Here is a 21,733-nt window from a genome sequence, read left to right on the forward strand (position 1 = left end):
TAACCTCATGGGTTCGTTGTCACAGTTTTTGCACTCCCTGCCGAGAAATGGGGTTTTCAATCAAATGGCCTTTGGCAAAGGGCCTAATCACGTTTAACTGGTTGATTCTCACCAAAATGGGCTAGGCTAACTGGCAACTGGATCTGTCCATGATGGCTTGGCTTCATTTTGTTTCCCAATTCTTTTCTCTCCTTCACGTTGCGTAATTTTAAGCATAACTGCCAAAAAAAAAAAAAAAAGAATACAACGAAAAATCAAATATACCACATTTATTAATTGAAGTGGCATAGCCATATCAGTTGCTAAAATAGAAAGTTAAGGAAAGAGGTCGGTTTACTGTGTACAAATAGCAATTATAACATTGCTGTCAATAAAATAAGTATCATGATATTTTGAATTCTTCAGTGCGACTTAAGCTTCGTTAATTTTGTAGAGAGAAGTTTCACCCTCTTTGAGATTAAGCTAAGATACTACAATTTCTAACAACTGACTTCAGTTTAGCATGTGTATAAATACAAAAATGATGAATTAACTTTAATAGATGCGACACGTCCCTTGCTTAATTAGGGCAAAAATGCACGGCTTCTCAGTTCCTAATCAAATTTCATTATTGTCGGATTCAAGAAGTTCTCCCTTTGGCAAGATGGAGTATGCTTGTCACTTTCCTTAGTTTCCCTTAGCTCCTTACCTTGTCTCATTCTTAAAGGCATTTCGTCAAGCATCTCGTTCTTTGAACATCCATACTCATCTGAGCCCTGCCCTGTATGTAAAGCTCATGCCAATGAAAGTTTTGCTTTTTGGTTCAAACTTGTAATCGTCTCTAGTCTCATGTGGTTTTGGGGTAAAAGGGGACCTAGTTTATTGGTCTTAGTCGTGTTCCAATTAGGTTTCTTTCCACTAATTTCTGCCAGATGGTTGGGTCCAAATGGCTACCTCATTGCATGCACTTCAAAATGCTTAACCTCTTTGGTCCCCTTCACTCCCTCAAACTTCGTATCAATCATAGCTACATACTCTGATATTAGACAAATTATCCAAAACACTTCTTTAATCTTATGAATTGTTAACTTAAATGTGATAGGAAAATTATCACTTGCTCACACTTGTAGACATGTAATGTCTCTATACTTCTCATGATGTATCGCATTTTGAACTTTCAACTTGTTGATTTTATACGAATTTGAACTTTTGTATAGAGAAATGACAACATATGAAATTTCGTAGAGTTTTAAATTCAATGTTTTTTTCATTAATCAACAATTGTCGTACATAAGACAACGACATTTGATACGGGGAAGACAAGCAATCGATGCATTGAATGAGCTCTCCAAACCTAAGAGCTGCATCATATAACTGATACCCGCAGGCTATCATCTAGATGCATTTTTCCATGTGAGAACGTACTCATGTAGTCAATTTCAACCTGCTAAGTAAGAACAGGGATAACTTTTGTAGCCTTCTGCAGTGGCTGCATGTGTTTGCTTGGAAACGTGGCGTGCCTCAATTCGGCAACTTTGTCAAAGATGTGGTTGGTCGTAACTTGTAGCTAAATAAGGCCCCAAATAAAATACTGTTATTCTAAAAGCAGACGGCTGAGGTAGCTCCATCAAAAGGAGGTCCAGTTTTAGGGTTTGCATTTGTCTTCTCCTTCAGTAGTCGTGGCCCTAATCGAGTCCCCAATGTTTAAATTCAAAACCCATGCCCTACCCAATTTTTTATTTGTCGGGGGACAGTTTTGCTAGGTTTTTTTTCCTTTGTTGGCATTCTGTTTTAACTTTTGGCATGTAATCTTCTTTTGCTCTATATGCCTTGTTGGGTGTGCAATTTGTATCTCTTGGTCAAAAATTCTGGGAGATTGTTTGTCCTTACAGAAAATCAAGTATTGGATTCTGTTGTTCTGCCTTTTTTTTTTGTCTTTTGGGTCTAAATTGTACAAAAGTTTGAACGAAAATTATAGTATGCTTTTGCATTTACACGCAGCGAATGAATTGAGAACTAAATATGCGACGAAGAATCGAAGATTTAAGGACTCTCAATGATGAAGAATTCTCATGTCTACTATACACGATGCATATATAGTAGAAAAAAAAATTCAACTTGAAAGTACTCAGATTTGTTTTTTTCGATGTTTTTAGTTCTTCCATGTTTTTAACGAGTTACCCTTCTCTATCTCATATTATGATTTACATGTAAAAAGCATAATACTAAAGGTCAAACAGCGAGAAAAACACAAAGAAAAAAATTATCAAATATCAGGAAATAGATTGATAATTTAGTATAGTCAACACTTCAACACTTGTCTTCTCTTTTAGGTCATCAAGATTCTTGAACAGAAACCCTAATGCAGCCTTAGAGAAACAAAGCGAGGTTGTAATCATCATGAAAATTGACTTAAAAACAGTAAAAAAGAAAAGGGACAAAGTAGAAAATATTGTTTGGAGGAAATGTCGTTTTCCTTTCACTTCCCTCCTAAATATGTCTAATTGAAGTTGAATAGTTCTTCAGTTAATCACTTTAGGAGTGTCGTTTTCAATAGGCCACAAGCTCGATATGCAATCAGCAACGAGAGCCCTTCCGGCAACTGAGTGCGCCGGAAGCCGTGGTAATCGCACCCACTAGAGAAGATGGCTTCGCACCCAAGCTCGAAGCCCTGGCGTAGCTTGAGGAAGCTCCGGCACCTGATGCCGTAAAAAACGCACCGTTGAGCAGCAAGTCTCCTTCCGACCTCCAGTTCCAATTCTTCCATTCACTTTCGGGTGCATCCTCATGTTTGGTCACCTGCGTACAAAGTTTGTAACATATTAATTACAAGTTAAACACAAATTATAAAATTCAAATTAAATTGTAACATTTTTCTTATGTGCATAATTGGTTTTCACCTCTTTGCTGGATCTGATATCTGGTGCAGCAAATCTGTTCCCTTGGCTATTGATTGTAGGGTCTGCACTCCCACCAATGGCATACATCTCCCAATGGGTGTAGTCATTGTTCACCACATGGAAATATCCATGCCTACATCTGCAAATGTAAATCAAAAGGTTAATTATTCACAAACAATCCTCGAAGCTCTATGTCATAATCAAAAGCACTTAAATCACCGTTTTTTAGAAGAAGACTTTTGCGCCCAGTTGTTAATGTACAACAAACAATTTATTCTTTTACTGTTTTTACTAACATTATCAGCGGCCAGCAAGACTAATACTAATTAAGGATGAAGTAAAAATTTTAAAAGCATGAAAGCCATGGACCACCAACCTATCTACTTTATGCAAATTAATTTAAAAAATTAATCTCCCACTAATTAAATTTTACTTTTTGTAATTACCTTGGCATTCTTTGGACCAAGCCTTCTCCAAAGTGATTGAACGCAATGGTGATTTGCATGTTCTTGTCCTTGGTATACGAATCGCTATGCCCCAAAAGCATCACCTTATCATGGTGCGTCATGTAATTGTTCGAAATCGTTATCGCAGTGGACCCATAAATCGCATCAACCAACCCATCTTTGCAGTTGGACAACGAGCAATGGTCCACCCACACGTGGCTCCCACCGAAGATCGACACGCCGTCGCCGTCCGATACGGTCCTCCACCCGAAGTGACTGGGGGAGCTCCTCACCATAGCGTTCCCACCCTGCTTGCAATCGTGTATGTGCAGTCCGTGGATAATAATGTTGGTCACGAACTGGATGGTGATGCATGGCCCACCGGCAATGTGTACGGACGCTCCCCGGCCGTCGATTGTCTTGAAGGAGTTCATGATCAGCTCCTCCTTCAGCTGGATGGTCATGTCGCGCTGGAAAATGATCCATAATGGCTCCTCTTGGATGACGGCGTGTCGTAGGGTTCCTGGCTTGGGGTTCACAGGGTCGTCGTCGCCGGAATCTGTGACCACGTAAATCTTCCCGTCTCTTCCACCTATGGCGTTCTTTCCGAACCCTATCGCACAATCTGCTAGGCTCTGCCTGTTCTTCTCCCAGTTCGGGTCGCACCGCCAGCAGTCGTCGATAGGGTTGCCCGTCCCGCATGACAAGTAGCCCAAGTTCCTCCTAGACACTGAGTCGCTAATATTCCTGCAACCACAAAAATGTGACACATTCTAATGAGTAACATTCTCTTATCTTACTTATGTTGACAGAATATAAATCTAGGGAATATATTTCGTAAATTATTCTTGTATCAAACATACATTGTCAGACTGTGAACCTGGGATGCACATTGGAAAAGGTCAGTGGTAATTCACAATCCGACAAGCTAACATTTTTCGATATGTATAAGGCTTACTTCTAGAACAAACACAAAATAATTAATTGTGGAGCCTTACCTTTGTACCTCTTGTACTACCAATTCAGGGTCTTGGAGATGAAGTGGCCTGGAGGAAATGAGGGTTGGGAAGAGGAGAGAGAGGAGGAGGAGAGAGAGAAGTGAGGGGCCTGAGGAGGGCCTTGCCATTTTTGGCATTTTTTTGAATGTGCAAGGCACTGAGGCAAGCAAAGAGAGAGAAGGTAGAGAGAGAGGAAGTGTGTTTGTGAGTGGAAAGAAGGGAGGGAGGGGGAGTATATATAAAGAGATTTTAAAGGGGCGGATAATTAGCATGATTAAATGAAACATGTGGGACCCAAACTGCTACGTGATTTCAGGTCTTTACGGATTCCAATTGGGTAGTTTTGGCCGTTAAGCAAGCCTTGAATAATGCTACAAAGGTCATCACATACCTTTAACAGAAACTAACCTTATCTGCTCTTCTGTTTTCTACTCATGTTCAGTGGTGAAGTAGGGTATGTTCGTTGTTACTCTTTTCTTTTTGTCAATGGGTTTTTTCTAGCATTAGATGTATACGCGCATGCATAACTAATATAATTTCCAGATGCATCAACGTTTTAAAGTCACCCACGTGAACGTGAGCAATTTTTGACTATTTAATGAAATAAGAGTCCTACAAACATCAACAATTCAAAGTCGCCAACACTCTCTTGTTTTGGATTCGAGACACGAAACTAATAAAAACATGAAAGATTTTCTGGTTGAAAACTTTGGGAGGAGGAGTGCCATTTGAATGTAGTGAGAGGTGTGTTGGACTGCCTTTTGTCTTTTCGGACCCTACTTTATATAAGTTAGTTCTACCACGATTCGGGGTGTGGGATAGCTTAGACTTCATTAAAATAAAAAAATAAAAAAAAGTCACAAACACAAGCATTTGTAGTTTCTAACAACTGAAGAGATGTGAGTTCAAAGTCTCAACAGTTCATAGTCGCCCACATATTTACTTATTAACAAGTTATGACCGTCAATGAGATGTGAGTCTTGCATGTACCAACGCGCGGCCCATACACAATAGAGGGACTGACCATAGAATTGATAGATCATTAGATCTTCTATGGGTCTATATTTGCAAATCTTTAAGGTAATTTTGGTAAAACAGTTGTGCTTTTCTCATAAGACTATATGAACCCCCACCACAGCTATGCGTATTGAAAACACCTGCTTTTGGTTATTAATTTCTCCGCTGCATGCTGTATTTATTTCGCATAACATCAACTTAAGCTGGTAGAGTAGGTTTTACTCTTTGAGACGATACACAATTTAAGGTAAGACCTTTATGCATTTCATTTTCTTTTGAATTATTAAATCATTGTCACATTTCACGTGGCCATTGACAGTGACACAAGCTATGGACGGAGTAGGATTTTCTCCTCTTCAAATTTCTCCCTCTTTCAATCCCTTCTCCTCCAATCCTTTATTATTTGAACGGTCACGATTAAGTCATGTCAATACTTGATGTTGATTTCTTTATAAAGAGAGAAAGAAAAAGAGAAAGGTGAAAGAGGAGGGAACTGGAGCCGAAGGAATATGAAGAGGAGAGAATCGTACTCCGACATAGACAACCAAATATGGTGGAAAAAATAAGTGAAAATGGAGAATATATAGACATTGTTAATTAGCAGTATGCTTGCCACTTTATTTGCATATTTTTGGCGGATTTTATGGCCCCTAAAATTGACTTATATGCAATGGGTTTGAACAAACTACTTTTCAATTTTAATTTTTATGAATATATTATTTTTAGCTTTAAAAACGAAATGCTATGAGTTTCGAGCTAGCAGACATGATGAACATAAAAAGAAGACCAATGTTTTAGGTACACTAAGGACTAATTAGTACTCTAGCTAGGCGTGACAAATTCAAAGATTCAGTAATGATTCATATATATTTATATAGTTTGATGGGTTTTTTTTCATCCCTTTTGAGTATTTTCTACATCTCATGCAAATAATATAATCCCTATACAATCGTTATCTCTCGAGAATATACTATTAGCTCGTTTGGAAGTGCTCTTGAAATAACTGAAAGCATCAGTTATGTGCTTCTTCTATGAAGTACTTTAGGTGCTTTTCTAAAATTTACTTGCATTTTTTTATTAAAGATTGGTTTCAAAAATATTTTTATTAAAAACATTTTCAGTCATTTTAAAAGAAATTCATAACGAATTCTATAATTGTGAAGCTTTTGCATTAGTACATCTTGTGTAAGTATTACCTCCGTAAATGATATGAATAATTAAGTAATGTGATCATTTTCTTTGTAATTTAGTGATGCAATCATTTTCTTTACACGAAGATATTCTAAACTACTCAAATATATACAGATGAAGATTTGAACTACTCTAGCCAACTGACTTGATTTATATCAACAAAATACGATTCTTAGAACCGATTCTTATGCGATCCTAAAATGAGCTGGAACAATTTCGGAAAACGACTACATTTCTTCAGAGACTCGACAAATGATCGGGTGAAAATGATTAGAAAATTGTAACGCATATAGTTTTACCGTATCATATTTTTTATTATTTACTTTCCAATTTGATAATCGGACAAGGCACTTAAAAATGTGACACAATTGTGATGCATTCAAGAGCAAGCAACGCCAAAAATTCTTGACAACCATATGAAATCTGTTATTTCTGAATTTAATTCAAGCAAGCAAGCAATTAATTAGACCTAAAAATACTCGTGACAGAAGCACATGCATGTGCCCACAAAATCAAACCCCCTAAACCCCAAGTAGGCCCAACATATCATCCTTCCCCCAATTTTTCTCCATTAAAATTTCTTAGCCGCAAACTTCGCCGGAATTGTTCAAAAACGTGGCCCACCTGCTGACATGGCACATCGGTAACCGTCTCAGAAGCCACGTGTTTGAAAGAACAATAGTGTCGGTCCAATTTGCTCCCTCGGGCTGCCATGCAACGATTTTATTCCCTACCGACGATACGACTGTCGTCTCCATGAATCGTAGCCGTTAATTGTGAAGGGTGGGGACGGATCGAACTTTTTTTAAGGAAAAAGGTGCTGTGGAACGTTTCAGTTTAATAATATATTATTATGTGTAAAATTTTCTTTATACTATAATACATTATTAGACTAAATTGCTAGATGATAAGAAATCTGTTTTATATAAATTGCTCTCGATAAAAATGGAAATGAGAAGAGAAAGTGACAGAAATAAAAGGCATAGCAAGCATGAGCGAGTGGAGATTCACTCCGGACCTTTATGTTTGGAGTCCAAAGACACGGAGTCTTGGAACGTTGAAAAGAAAGAAAGAGAGATTCAGACACTTGATTTACGTGAGGTGGGTCAATGAGAACCGTATGAGGTCCGAATCTCTGAATCCGTCGACTCCGGATACAAAAATCCGAAGAAGATTACAATTCAGCATGAGCAAAGGCATGTGAGTGAAAATTATATGGCAACCGACACATGCATTTGAAACTTGGCGATCAGGTGAGAGCTGCCATTTGGCATATTTTTCTCAACCAATGGTTTCTTTGATCTGCACATGCTGGGAGCTTCCAACTTCACATCAAGCAATATTTTCTTCTTAATTTTGTTGGAGTTCGATTCTCCCTAATTGGCTGCCTAATTTGTGGGTTTCCCCCAGTCATCAAGTATGAAAGCTTTGTATGTGGTTCGTTGAGATTAAATGCTGTCTAACAATTGATAATCGTTTACGTAATTGTTCTTAATATGCCAATTTTACGAGTTAAAAAGTCAAATTTTGCACATAGGCTTTTTTGTTAGGATGCACCACCGACATTTTATTTGCATGAAGACTTGTAAGTTTGATTAGATTTTTTATTTTTTTATTTTTAACATAAGGGGATTACCCCAAAAACTAGCTCGACTTATTACAGATGGTTTGAGTCTTAGAGACTCCCATCATAACCGAGTTCTAATCCAATTAGAAGGATTCTCAAAATAATGGTACCTAAGATCCATATTATAGCTCCGATTGGCAATGACATCTGCTATCATGTTTTTCTCTTGGTAGACATGCACTAACTCACATTCGGCTATGTGTGTCATAAGTTGTCTACACTAATCAATGATGATAATTAGAAGATAAAATATTATTAATTAAACTAACCACTAAAGTTAAATCCATTTCCGTATATTTGTTTCCGACCTTGTATTGAATAAAGAAGCGGGAGGGCGTCGGACGAGAAATAAAAAGAAGTGGGCAGAATCTTTTCCCTACAAAAAATCTTACAAGATGGTGAGGATGGGATAAAGAGGGACCAACATGGCCACTAATCACCAAGCAAATTCATTAATCTAGGTTAATTAGAGAAACCATACCAATTATTAGAGATGTTGATCTAATTACGAGTACTTTAAACCATTGGTTTGACAGAAGAGGGAAACGGCAGAACCCTACCATGTTCATGTGGGGGCTATTTGGTGCTTCCATTTTAAGCCCTGATGTAAGCCTTGATATAAGCCTTTGATGTAAGCCTTGATACGAGCCTTTGATGGACCTTCCCACCCTACAAACTAGATAACATGAATGCTTCTTCAGCCAGCAGTTCAGTACCTGACTCATCAAACGCAATCCTATCAACTAATAAATTCAAAACAAGTGGTGGATGTAAGGTTCATGTACAAAAAGTTCCCGCGGATGCCTCCCGGTATAGAAAGGATAACGAGTTTTCTACTCCTCTCATCTGCGTGAGTGAATTGGCATTCAGATGTTATGAATAACATATCAATGATAGGCATACATCTAGCACTTCTACTTGACACCCATCGTAATGATAAACGGCTGAGCAAGTTTCCTACTCTTTTCTGCCATGCGTGATTCAGTAGTCAGATGTTATGAATCATATACCAATGATAGGCATATGTCAATGCACTTTCATCTGACAACTATCGTAATGATAAACGGCGTCAAAAAGGATGGTGAGTTTCCTACTCATCTTTTTCGCCATGAGTGAATCAGTAGTCAGATGTTATGAATCATATATCAATGATAGGCATACATCATTGCACTTCCACTTGACACCTATCGCAACGATAAACGGCTACAGAAAGGATAGCGAGTTTCCTACTCTTTTTTCCGCCATGAGTGAATCGGTAGTCATGTTATAAATCACATATCAATGATAGGCATGCATCATTGCACTTCCACTTTGACACCTATCATAATGATAAACGGCTACAAAGGACATCAAGTTTCCTACTCTTCATTTCCCCTATGAGTGAATCGATAGTCAGATGTTATGAATCACATATCAATGATAGGCATACATCATTGCACTTTCACTTGGCACCTATTATAATGATGAACGGCTCGTCTCGCTATGACCTTCTCTTGAGTTCTCAACATAAGTTTCGATTATCAGAATTCTAGTGAGGGAGGGAGAGAAAGTTTTGTGAAATATATCACATAATCATATAAAGTCACGTGACAAAGTCTCAAAACTATAATGTTTAAGTGTCCAGTTGCTAGACCTAGTCATATCAAACCAATGTCTTGTTAGCTACTTAACTGAGGCATAATTACCACTCACTTTAATCAATAGGGCATGAATCAATCAAATGTCAAAACCTCCACATGTTCAAATCATTACCAGCAATGCTAATCCTCTCTAGTTTTGTTCACTTTTTGGGTGTTTCTTATGCAGGTAGTGCTATTTACACACCCATTTTTACCTTCCATACAACATTGTTAATTTTTGTCGATTGATCTTCTTCAACTCATTCAATCTGACGGTCAAAAATTAGGATGGGTGTGTGAGAAATAAAAATGGACGTGTGGATAGCACCATCTTATACATCTACTTTTTTTCCCCCTTTTTTTCTTTCTTTTCCCCTTCCCAAATTGGATAGGTCTAGGTGTTTTGAAGTTTGAACACCAACAAAAGCAAAAATTATGCCGGTAGACCAGATTGGAATGGGCTTCATGAAGGCCTATATGTTCGAACATTATCTATATTTCTCCATGCATCAAAGATTCAAAATACCCAATTCAGAACCAAAATCTAAAGAACCAATTCTTGAATTTAGTAAAAGTAAATAGTATCCTATGATTTCGTTTGGTGTCTAGGATTGGAATGAAACAAATAACCATCTAAATTCACGGCATATTGAACGTAGGTGAGAATGAATTCTCATTTGATAGGCTTACAAGGGGATTAAGAACGAAGGAAACTTCTTCCGTCTAATCCTACCATTTCGGAGAGGATTGGAATTGATAAGTTCTCTTTTTGACTTCCTTGACGGTAGGTGAGAATGAATTCTCATTTGCTAGGATTACAAGGGGATTAAGAACGAAGGAAACTTCTTCGGTCTAATCCTACCATTTCGGAGAGGATTGAAATTGATAAGTTCTCTTTTTGACTTCCTTCAACATACCTTGAAAATAGTAACTTCTATATTCCAATCCTCTAAACCAAACGAGGCCAAAACTAACTAACAAACTACACATTCTTATAGTTCTAATTGCAATACATCTCTGTTCTCCTAAACATATACTTTATAAAAAAAAATTATGAACATAAATATCAACCAAACTCACTTCAATTTCAAATGCAACTAAACTGAGTCTAAAAGATAAGCAAGATAACCTGAGTAAGTAAATAAATACTCAACCATGAATTACCTAGGACCCAAAATGAGGACATAAGGCTAGCTACTACTAAAACCAACAACAAAAAGATATAGCCATGAGCGAAGCATGAGTTGTCAAAAAGGAAGATGATCAGAAACACACCAGAAAGAAGCTCCGCAAAATTTGGGAAGATCTCAAACATGAACTAAGTAGACATCTCCTAAAAACAACGAAATCAAACACACACAGGTAGTGCACTTGTTTTTTGGTGAGGTTTTTTTTTTTTTTGGTGTTTTTTTGGGGGTGGGGTGCTCACTGTATCTGCAACCAAGCTAGGGAGGATAACTCAATAATAACAAGCAAAATATATTTGATTCACCGGTTATACAAGGTAATACACATTCAGCTTTCCTGCTCAACTACTTGATCAAGGGATAACAACTTCGAATTTTGAAATCCCCATTTTTGTAGTTGTCTCATTGCACAGCACCTATCACTAGCTCCTACACTAAACAATAAATCCCACCATTTTAGGAAAATGGCAAGGATATTTGCCCATCTAGTTGACAGTTTATCATCTGGGAGCACCATCCAACCAAGCTAACTGCCAAACCAAATAGAATAACAGGATGTTATGATGTTAACTGTTATGATGGCAGATGGGATGTAGATGGGCGAGAATACAACTTTAAAGCCAAGAAAGATACACTATCATACAAGAAGACCTCCAAACAAATCAAACGTGTCTCTAATATTATGTGCTGTATTGAACTATGGAACAATTCCAAAGCACAACCGTGCCATGAAGTCAAGCATTTAGCCCAGCCTGTATCAGGGCAGCACAAAGCACAAAGCATCTTACTTCCCCTCATACTCTTAGAGTTTATATCGTCTCAAGAGGGAAAATATACAAACCCATTTCCTTTCTCTCATACCACAGGGGACTCAGTGGAACTTCTATTAAATGCAATGTTCTGTTGAACTGTTAGTAGACATAAGGCTCCCAACCCCAAGCACATTGATAAGTGCATTAATGTTTGACTAATATATGAGTGTCAAAAAACCAATTCAGCAAAACCAGAAAGCACCAAAAGGACCACTAAAGAAGGATACAGTAGGGAAACCAACATGAATGCTAGCTTTGGGCCACTAAATATAGCTTATAAGTGTAAGAAAGTCTAATATGCTATCAACGGAAGTAATCTTAACCTCAAGCACATAATCCAAAATGATGCACATTCATGTCATAAGATGTAAGTGTAGTCTAGGTATCTATGTGTAGGTACCTATCGTAATGTACCAACCTAGGAATGAACAAAACCTGAGAGAAATGCACGCATTAACAGTTGTGGGACTTTCTAATGATCTCATAGTATAAATCCACAAAACTGGTTTCAAAGTATAACTTGCATCTCAAACAATCATTAAATGCTGTATATCAAAGTTCAGAAAGATGAACAACAAAGAAAAAAAATCAAGAAACCTGGTGGGAGATTTGGATAATAACAGAGAGAGAAGTCAAATGCACGTGTTCTATCAGCAAGGTTATCTTTCATGTAACCTTATGATGACTACACTGCAAGTAAGAGAGTATGAAATTAGAACTTATTGACAAATTAGGTAACACCGAAACTGAAACTTGAAAATTAGCACATATAAGCCATATACATAATCATCTGTGAAGAAGCATGCATTCTTATCGTTAATGCACGACAATGCTATTCTTCAACCATACTAACATGAGCATTATACATTAACATGATTAACTACACGTTATCAACATTTATGCAAACCAAAATAAAGGAAGAAAATTTGATTAGTAAAATGAAATCGTTAATCCAAAAGTGTAATGAATCTTATTCTAAACTCAACAATGCTCACATTCTATAATTTATGCAAAACAAGCTGATCATTCCATTCAAATTTCCCAGGCAATGCATAATAACTTCTAAATGTAGAACCCTAACTGAGATTTCACAAAAATCTAAGCCTAAACCTCCTCACTACCACATCAAGCTCTGGACTTGCGGCGAAGACTCTTCCTGAGCTTCTTTAACTTATGCTTGTTCATCTTCTTCTTCCTCTTCTTCTTCACACTGTCAGCCCAAATCGTCCTTGCATCTTCGGACTCCACCTCGACCGCCTCGAAAACACCCAACCGCTCCAACCCAGCTGGGGAAATCGGATTTAAGCAAAACCCAAATGGGAAATTGGGGAAGATGGGAAAGGAGTTGGGAGATTCAGCATTGTGGAAGCTTGTGCGACCAAATTGAGGAACTGGGTCTTCTGCGCAATCGGATTTGGGCGAGCCTAGATGGCTGCGGTGGGAAATAAGAGAGGGTGTGGGTTTGGGGAAGAGATGGGTTCTGAGGGACACCGCTGTTCTCAGAGACGGTGCGTTTTTGGCGAGTTTGTGAACAAAGCTCGCCATCTCGGGGCGGAGAGAGGCGGTGAAATTGACGGATCAGAAACTGCTCCGTCGCGGAGTGACTCACCGTTGGGAGGATTTGAAAAGCTGGATTTGCTATGGCGTTTTTTATTATGCCGAAAAGGGTTTCATTTCGAAGTGGAGAATCGCGACCACACGGGCAGCGAGTCGCTAGAACAAGAAAGACGCGACGACGTCGTTTGGTGAACAGAATGTTGAGTAATGTTTTACAATATCCCCAAACTTAGTGCCATATTCCAATTTGACCCCTGGTTTTTTTATTCACTCTTTTTTGGCACTTGATATTCTGTTTGAAACTAATATACATACCAAGGAAAATTCAAACTTGTTGCATAGAAAGTACATTTACACTAGTCAATCTGACTAAGATGCTTTGGCCACAGGTGGAATTTTTGAATCGAAACCAAAAAGTGATTGAAATCTACCAATCCAGTTAGGTCGGTGTACCAAATTTTGGTTTGATTTTCTTACTTGAGGAGCCGTCTTAGTATTGGATTTGTCCCTTAGGATTTTTTTTGGAACAAATTTGTTTTAATTTATTTGTTGGATCATAGTCTTTTGAAACGTACCAATGTTTTATCTCACATTAGATTTGTGATCTCTAGTATTAAATTACAAATTATATTTATTTATTTGAGCGATAAAAATTTAACAAAAAAATTGTGATAAATTCAATGATCCGACTCAAATCCAAAGAAGGTGCTTAGTTCAGGGTTATTGCTCAAAGAATTTCTTTTGACTATAAACGACGCCGTCCCCTTCAAGTTAAAAAGAGCGCCAGCAACTCGGAACAAAAAAAAAAAAAAAAGCACAAGAGAAGAAAGAGCGCCTGATTCTCTCCCATGGAGGAACCCACATTTGAGCCTGTAAAACCCTAATTTCTCATCCCAATTCGCACTCAGAAACGTTCGATTTCGCTTCCTAACATTTTGATTTGCATTTTTCAGGATCTAATTCACGCGATTTTCAAGATCGTCTGGTCCAGAAGAGCTATCGGTTTGAATTCCCCGCCAATTTTTGTTCCTTCTGCTCCGTCAATTTCTAACTTCTTCTTTCTCATATGACTTGTCCATTTCTGTTTCCATTTCCAGAGCGTCAAATGATCGAAGGCGCCGATGCGTTGGACGGCGAGGTACTAATTGTTCTTCCACATTTTCGTAAATTGATTGCTGTTAAATGTGGAAGTAATTTAGGGCAAGGAAGATTAGATTTCTGCTGTAGAAACCCTAATTTTGGGATTCACTGACATCAAACTTTGTTTTGTGCAGACCGGAGCTGGAACATCGAAGAAGAATCGCCCCACATCAGGTTTTAATCACATTATAGGTTTCACTATTTATATGGGATTTTTTATTTGTTTGTATGTAATGTGGTTTTTTATCGTTGATGCTTACTTTGTTCCGCGATTGTTATGCAGCCAATGGAAATGCCTTAAAATTGAGCTGTGAACTTCTCCGGAATTTTACCACAGGTTCACACAAACTTTTGGTGGCTTAGTTGAGATTGAATGTGGTCAGAAGTTTTGTGCGTTTATTGTGACATTTTGAGAAGCATTTTGTGTTGTGGCAGAGGCTGTGCAGCGTGCTGCTACAATTGCCGAAGCGGAGGGCGTGAGTAAAATTGAACCAACTCACTTGGAGCGGGTTCTCCCACAGTTGCTTTTGGATTTTTGAGGTATCCATGAGGACCCTAATCTTATTTTTTTTATTTGTTTTGCTACTTTTCTTTTGGTTTTCTTATGCTTTATAATTCCATTTGAATCCCTTACAATATGGATGCATTATTGGAAATTAATGGACTTTGATAAGTGGTGTAACTTGAGATAAGACAGCATTCATACGCTTGACCCAAAGGCGGCCCTCACATCAGCTTTAAAGTAGTTCCCACATAAACTGAAGTCTTGATATTTAGGTTTATGTTTCTCTGCTACCGTATGATTCACATGTCGAACCCAAGAAATTTCCATTTGATTTTCTTACTGTCCATGTAAAAAATTTATAGATATTAACAGGGCAAGTGGATTTTATACCTGTTGAAATTCACTCTGCTTAAATTAATTGTTCTTTTGTCCATGGTACATAAAAACATGTTTTCCTTGCTCAAGTGACCGGAGTTATATACTTTGCCTTTGAAATTGGAGTTTTATGTTTTGTATTCAATTGTCTCTGGCACCAATCACCATATGGTGAACTCAAGAATTTTGTATTTGGTTTTTGTTCATATTAAGGTAAACCTGTAGATAGTGATATCCATGCTGATTAGAATACTTTTCTTATGACGGAGAAATGAGATAAGGATCCAAAAGAAAAGGCTGAAAATGAACAAGGCAATGAAAAAACCCTAATGTGGGGAAGTTGATTAGTTGCTTTCTAAAAAATACTTTTCTTTTCTATAGGGATGGTGATGGAATGCCTTTACATGGGACCTTCATTTCTATGGAGCGCACTTAGACGGACTTTTATTTTCTTAGTGGAAGTTCTGTTTTGTTTTGAAGCATGAATCTGAGGAAGCATGTCTATTGATAATTTGACTGCCTGCGTTTTGCTTCAGGTTCCAAAATTTGGTGAACTAAAACAAGAGTATGGACGGTAATATTCTCGGAGGCATTGACAATAATGTTGTTTCTTTGGAACCAAACCTCGTATTAGATGTTTGTTTGCTGCTATGAACTCACTTTGTAATTTTTAAGCTAGAATCCTTGAATTTCTGCTGGAAATCTTGGGAGTGGGAGTTTAGGATATGCATGATCTTTGGTGTACTGTAAATCTTCGTTGAATTAGTATAAGTCTAAACGACAAATTGCCCCTCATTCCTCTCTTATTTCACTCACTTAACTAGCTCTGCTAGGTGACCGGAGACGGGATAGGTACAGATGAGCTCTGTGGAAGATAGGCAGGGGTAGAACTTTAAACAATGTCGGAATATCGTTTGAAGGGGAACACAATATTTTCTTATTCGTCGTGCTATTTTACATCATCACTTTCATTGAGAATACATATGAGATACAATTAATCTAGTAGGATTCCCATTGATAACAAACATGAGACATATAGTTGGATACCTAGTGCTTGATTTGAGACAGCATACACCTAACGTCCTTACTGTTAGGCCTCTCTTTCGGGTTATCCAGAGTGCAAAAGCAAGCAATCTTGAGAACCAGGAGCATTTGCTCCTCATATCCATTTCCCAACAGTTTCGGGTCGATTGCCTGCCTAGGGTTCTCCGAAGTCATGACGTTCCTCATCCACTTAACCAGACTCATCTCATTCGTGTTTTGGAAAAACTCATCGGATGGAAGCTTTCCCATCACCAGAACCCCCAACACCACCCCGAAACTGTATATATCACACCTGTCAGTGAACTTGAATGTCTGATGGTATTCTGGTGCTATATAGCCAACAGTTCCTGCCACATTCGAAGTTGAAATGTGAGTGTGAGCGTCCGGCATTGCTTTTGCAAGCCCGAAATCTGCAATCCGAGCTTCCATATCGTCATCCAGCAGGACGTTTGCGGGCTTGAGGTCTCTGTGAATGATGTGAGGGGTGTTGTCCATGTGAAGGTATTCAAGCCCTGAAGCCACTCCGAGAGCAATCTTATGCCGTGTAAGCCAATCCAACTCCCGTGTTCCTGCCGCAACTTGATTCAACATGTCTTGCAAGCTCCCGTTCTTCATGAACTCATAGACCAGGTAATGACAATCCGGTCGAGACACGTGGGCTAGCAGAGGAATAAGATTCCGGTGCCTAATTTTGCTCACGGTGTTGATCTCGGATCGGATTTGACGCATCTTCTTGTTCATAAGCTTACTTTCCTCGTCAGCGGTCAGTTCATCGGCATCTTTTGGGGGTTGAACTATCTTCTTTATTGCAATCATTTTGCCGTTGCTTCCCGGCAACTCGGCTTTATAAACCTCTCCACATCCACCCCTTCCTATGAGTTCCAAATTAACCAGGCCATCATCTTTTTCCAGGAAAGCCAAGTCCTCTTTCCTCTTGATCAGAGAACTGAAAATCGCAGGACCGCCATCTTTGCCGCCACCTTTTACCACGGCCAAGAGCAGCTTGAACAGCAGAGAAAAGATGAATCCGGATACACATCCGGCCAGTGCTCCGGCTAAAAACCCGAGCAGCCACCCTCCTACCTTCTTCTTGGTACTCTTCTTGTGCTTTTTTGTTGCAGATGGACCCGGAGCAAGAGCGTTAGATGGAGCTTGAGCATTACCAGAACCTGTGGAGTTGTGTTTTGTGGTTGAATTCTCAGCCAAAATGTAACGTTTTGGCACATCAGTTGCTGAAATCTCGACCCCTTTCATCGTTGGCACCGAGCCTTCGAGGAATTCGTTTCCAGCGAAGTTGAAAGACCGAAGATTGCGAAAGGAACGAATGGTAGCTGGGATTTTCCCGGTGAAGAAATTGTCAGCAATGGAAAGGCTTTCCAGGTTGGGAAAATGCTTGAGGAAGCTCAAATTCCCGGACAACTTGTTGGACGAAAGGTCGAGGGTTCGAAGGCGAATGAGGTTAGACAGCGCGGCAGGAACTTCCCCGGAAAACTGGTTGTCTCCGAGGTTGAGAATCTCAAGCTTTCGGCAGTCAACGATTTGAGATGGGATTTGGTCAACGAGTTTGTTGTGACCAAGAGAGATCTCTTTGAGCTCGGAGAGTCGCCCTATTGCCGGGCTCAGAAAGCCGTTGAGGCGGTGTGATTTGAAGACGAGCCGGGTGATTCGGAGGACGTAGGTGTTGTTGTCCGAGAGCCTGCGCTCGCAGAAGACACCGGGAGTGTTGCATGGAGCTGGTTGATTGATATGGAATTGGAAGCCCAGGGTTTTTTGGATGGTGGTGAGGGCTTGGAGGTCGGAAGGGTCGAGATTGAGTCTCGCGTGGATAAGGAGGAGGAGGGAGAGGAAGGTGAGGAGGCTGAGCTGGGCGGTGGTGCCGGATATGGCTGCCATTTGTGGCTGGAAATTTGTGTGTTTTTGGACTTTGAACTAGGACCAGTTCATACTTGTTGGTTGGCTCGGTTATTAGTTTTGTATTTTATAGAAGGAGGGTGTGGAATAATGGACGGAATGTGGAGCCCTCATTCGCGGTAGATTCAAATCTCCAATCAGACAAGTTTACTTTGACTAAATAATATCAATTAAATTATCTCGTTAATGCCGTTTTTAATTGGTTCTCACTTTTCCAGTGAGTCCACCCCCTTTTTCCCATAATCCAAGTTTGTAAAGTTCCTTTTTTGTTTTTTTTTAACAATAGGCGATGTTATTCGCATATCTTATTTTATCTTTTACACGCTCATTTTAATTTTTGATTGTCGGATCGAATGAGTTGAAGAATATCAAATGACGAAAATCATCAATGTGTGTGTGTGAGAGGTAAAAAGGAGTGCTGGATAACACTACTCTTTGAATTTTTTTTTTTATTAGCACTTCGTATATTGTTGAATACACATCATATAAATTTTATTATTAAATAACTTATGCACTCCACCTAAGTATATATATTCTTCTTCCCAGTAGATAGCAGACGATGCAGAAGAGCATTCGTAGTAGAGCAGCAGTGGTGATGCCTTGCAAAATTGACATCCAGTTTGGTTGATATCGAACAGAAAATTGAATCCAAGGCACTCACAACTTTTCCAATATGAATCCTTGCAATCACTAATGCAAAGACTTGTTGCAAAATCAAATTTTCTGGCAAATTCGATACTAAATTAAGTTACTCATTGGTGGCTTAACCAAACTCTCCCTTCTTTTAGTGTAAACTATATCGTCGTACTAATTTTTTTTTTTTTTGAATTATCTGGGAATATTAAATTAGAGGTGATTAGTCTAAAGGCAACATTATTAAGCTCAAATCTATCATCGATATGTCTGTAAGTTGGATTCACCGCCTGCTCATACAATATATAATATACATTTAAATAGTTGATCGTGGTGAAGAAGATGAGTTTAATGTGGGGTTTAAGTGGCGATTGTAGAGTGCATGTAGAAAGTGTGGCGGGCGAGGGAAATAGTGGAATGCATGTGGAATGTATTAAGATAATTATAATTTAAAAAGTAAATACGGAGAATATTAAATAAGTGGAGTGTAGTTAACAAAACGTAAGGAGTTAATAAAACAACTTGTTAATTGTAAGACTAATTCGTCAATGACTCATCTTTCAATCCACCCATAATAATAAAAGAGTTAAATGTATGTTCGGATCTGGGTGTAGTTATATTACTTAGAACGGATGTGCTTTTTTTATGTATTTACTAAGCATTAGGCTGCTGACCACTGTTATGATTAATCCTTAAGCATTTAAGAAATAAGAAATGACGCTTAGACCTACCTAGGCACCTAGATTTGCCTAGATGCCTAGGTCAGATTTTCACTCAGACAGAAAATAGATAACTTTCATTTTGCGTTTTATTTTATTCAATAAATTGTTAGAAACTTATTAGATACTTGGACGAACACTCATTATATGTTTGTTCCAATGTTTTCAATATATTCTAGTACTTTATAATTTATATGCCATTGTAGTTTGCATTTATACATTCGAAGACAATTATATATTTATTTAAGTACAAGTAGACATTTAGTTAGATATTATATAATAAAAGTAATTAAAACACAAAAATCACCTAGGCCCCACCTTAAGTCCTGTCTAGATAGACGTTAAAATCCTGTCCACCGTCGACTAGCGCCTAGCGCGTTTTAAAATCTCACATATATTTGAAATAGGTAACAAATTTCACCATTGTATTGGAACCCCATTATACACGGCAATAGACTGCCAATGGACTGCATATAGTCAAGCACTCAATATTTCGTAATTTCATGCCCCGTTCCTAGGGTTAAATAATTTTCTTGACTTGGAAGTTTCCAAGTCCACCCCCACTCAAATCTCCATCGGTCAAGTCAACACAAGGGGCAAGCCAAGTCTTTGGGACGTTTCTGGCCGTTAGATCCAAGATTATTTTTAAAAGGTTTCTTTCAAATAGCTATTTTGATATTGACTTTAGAGATATTAAGAATTAAAAGATTTTTTCGTTGAGAGATTTTTCGGTGTATCAAAAACACAGTTTGATATTTTAAATGTAATAATATAATTGGTTAGAAATATGAAAAAAAAATTTACAACTAGTTATATTGTAATACTTATAGCTCGTTTGGATGCGCTTTTAAAATGACTAAAAACGCTTTTGGTAAAAATATTTTTTGAAAACAATCCTTAGTAAAAATGCTTATAAATCTTGGAAGGAACTCAAAAACATTTTTTCTAAAAATGTTTTCAATCATTTTAAAATCACATCCAAACAAACTTTTAATATATCAGACCGTATTGCAGACATATTAAAAAAATTCCCTCCTTGCCATGGACAATTGGCCACCATCCCCTCCAAAGTCTCCCACTGGGGCCACTCCTCCAGTCCCAGTCAACACTCTTCTTCTCTTCTTAATTTCCAGTAAATTATTTGCTTATTGTTTTGTCCTCATATATTATCTGCAAGTTGGAGCCGAAATAAAATGAAGAAGAAACGAGGGAAGAAATAAAGTTTGGTCTTCTTAAATGAATAACGCGTGAATGAGCACTAGACCGTGTTTTGTGTGTAAAAACAAATAACTCATTGCGGCTAAACATTAAAAAATACACTTTTATTATATTTATCCACACTAGGGTTACTACTCAACCGGTTTGAAATCAGTGATGATCCTTACCAAAATCAAAACAAGAAACTTAAGTATTTTTTGTATGGTAATTTACGTTAACTTTGGTTTTTCATATATTTCGGTTTATTTTCGGTCTTTTTTTTAATTTTTTTATTTTCTGAAGATGGTTTTCATATATTTTGCATTTTTTTTCCTTCCAAGTCCGGTATTTCACATTTCTCAATTTATTTGGAGAATACAAGCAATTCTAACATACTAAACTCACTAGACAATATAATTAGAAGTTCATTTATTTGAGTAGAAAAACGAATCAATATGTAAAAGTTGCACCAATCGATTGAACACATACCAATTATAAAGCTAATTAGTGCTCTAGCTAGAGTTTTAGAGATGTGGATGGGGGTGCAACAACGACAGCATGGGAGATACAAAGAGGTTTAAAGAGAGGTCATTTAATACTACGGTCTAGTGGTATTCCTTTTCACTTTTAAGTGAGAGGTCTTAGATTTGATTCTCACCAAAGACAAATTTGAACCACATTATTGCTAGCCCATTGTGAGACTAAGCCCCCCTCCCCTTAGTGTCGATAATATTGTTTGTTAAAAAAAAAAAAAAAAAAGAGATAAGGGGCTTTGCCCGATGGAGACAACATAATGATTAGGGTTTTATTTTTTATTTTTATTTAAGTGATTTAGTTCGGTGTAAAAAAAAGTTTGATTGAGTTGGTTTTGATAAA

The 21,733-nt window shown here is 38.0% G+C and overlaps 4 protein-coding genes across 5 annotated transcripts; 1 reads left to right on the forward strand and 3 right to left on the reverse strand.

Annotated features, from left to right (window-relative positions):
* Positions 1–2,556: 2,556 nt before the first annotated feature.
* PL (probable pectate lyase 18) lies at positions 2,557–4,460 on the reverse strand. The gene is made up of 4 exons (NM_001302329.1): positions 4,324–4,460; positions 3,326–4,072; positions 2,880–3,018; positions 2,557–2,778 (listed from the first exon to the last, which is right to left on the reverse strand). The coding sequence occupies exons 1-4, from the start codon at positions 4,458–4,460 to the stop codon at positions 2,557–2,559; spliced, it is 1,245 nt and encodes a 414-aa protein (NP_001289258.1).
* Positions 4,461–12,688: 8,228 nt separating this feature from the next.
* LOC103926798 lies at positions 12,689–13,498 on the reverse strand. Its single transcript, XM_009335677.2, has one exon. The coding sequence runs from the start codon at positions 13,319–13,321 to the stop codon at positions 12,902–12,904; it is 420 nt and encodes a 139-aa protein (XP_009333952.1). The 5' UTR covers positions 13,322–13,498; the 3' UTR covers positions 12,689–12,901.
* A 554-nt stretch (positions 13,499–14,052) lies between these two features.
* On the forward strand, positions 14,053–16,148 carry LOC103926763 (protein MHF2 homolog). 2 transcript variants are annotated; one of them, XM_009335633.3, is made up of 7 exons: positions 14,053–14,205; positions 14,287–14,335; positions 14,431–14,471; positions 14,608–14,647; positions 14,757–14,810; positions 14,909–15,013; positions 15,735–16,148. In XM_009335633.3, exons 1-6 carry the CDS (start codon positions 14,182–14,184, stop codon positions 15,010–15,012), a joined length of 312 nt encoding a protein of 103 aa, XP_009333908.1. In that variant the 5' UTR covers positions 14,053–14,181; the 3' UTR covers position 15,013; positions 15,735–16,148. The 2 variants fall into 2 exon arrangements, with proteins under 2 accessions (XP_009333908.1, XP_009333907.1); XM_009335632.3 differs by having other exon boundaries at positions 15,890–16,148.
* A 113-nt stretch (positions 16,149–16,261) lies between these two features.
* Positions 16,262–18,365, reverse strand: LOC103926765 (leucine-rich repeat receptor-like serine/threonine/tyrosine-protein kinase SOBIR1). The gene has a single exon (XM_009335634.3). The coding sequence runs from the start codon at positions 18,288–18,290 to the stop codon at positions 16,401–16,403; it is 1,890 nt and encodes a 629-aa protein (XP_009333909.1). The 5' UTR covers positions 18,291–18,365; the 3' UTR covers positions 16,262–16,400.
* Positions 18,366–21,733: the final 3,368 nt, after the last annotated feature.

The sequence above is a fragment of a genome, unplaced genomic scaffold (genome assembly GCF_019419815.1).
Source record: "Pyrus x bretschneideri cultivar Hongxiangsu unplaced genomic scaffold, Pyrus_bretschneideri_v1 Contig3, whole genome shotgun sequence".
NCBI lineage: Eukaryota > Viridiplantae > Streptophyta > Magnoliopsida > Rosales > Rosaceae > Pyrus > Pyrus x bretschneideri.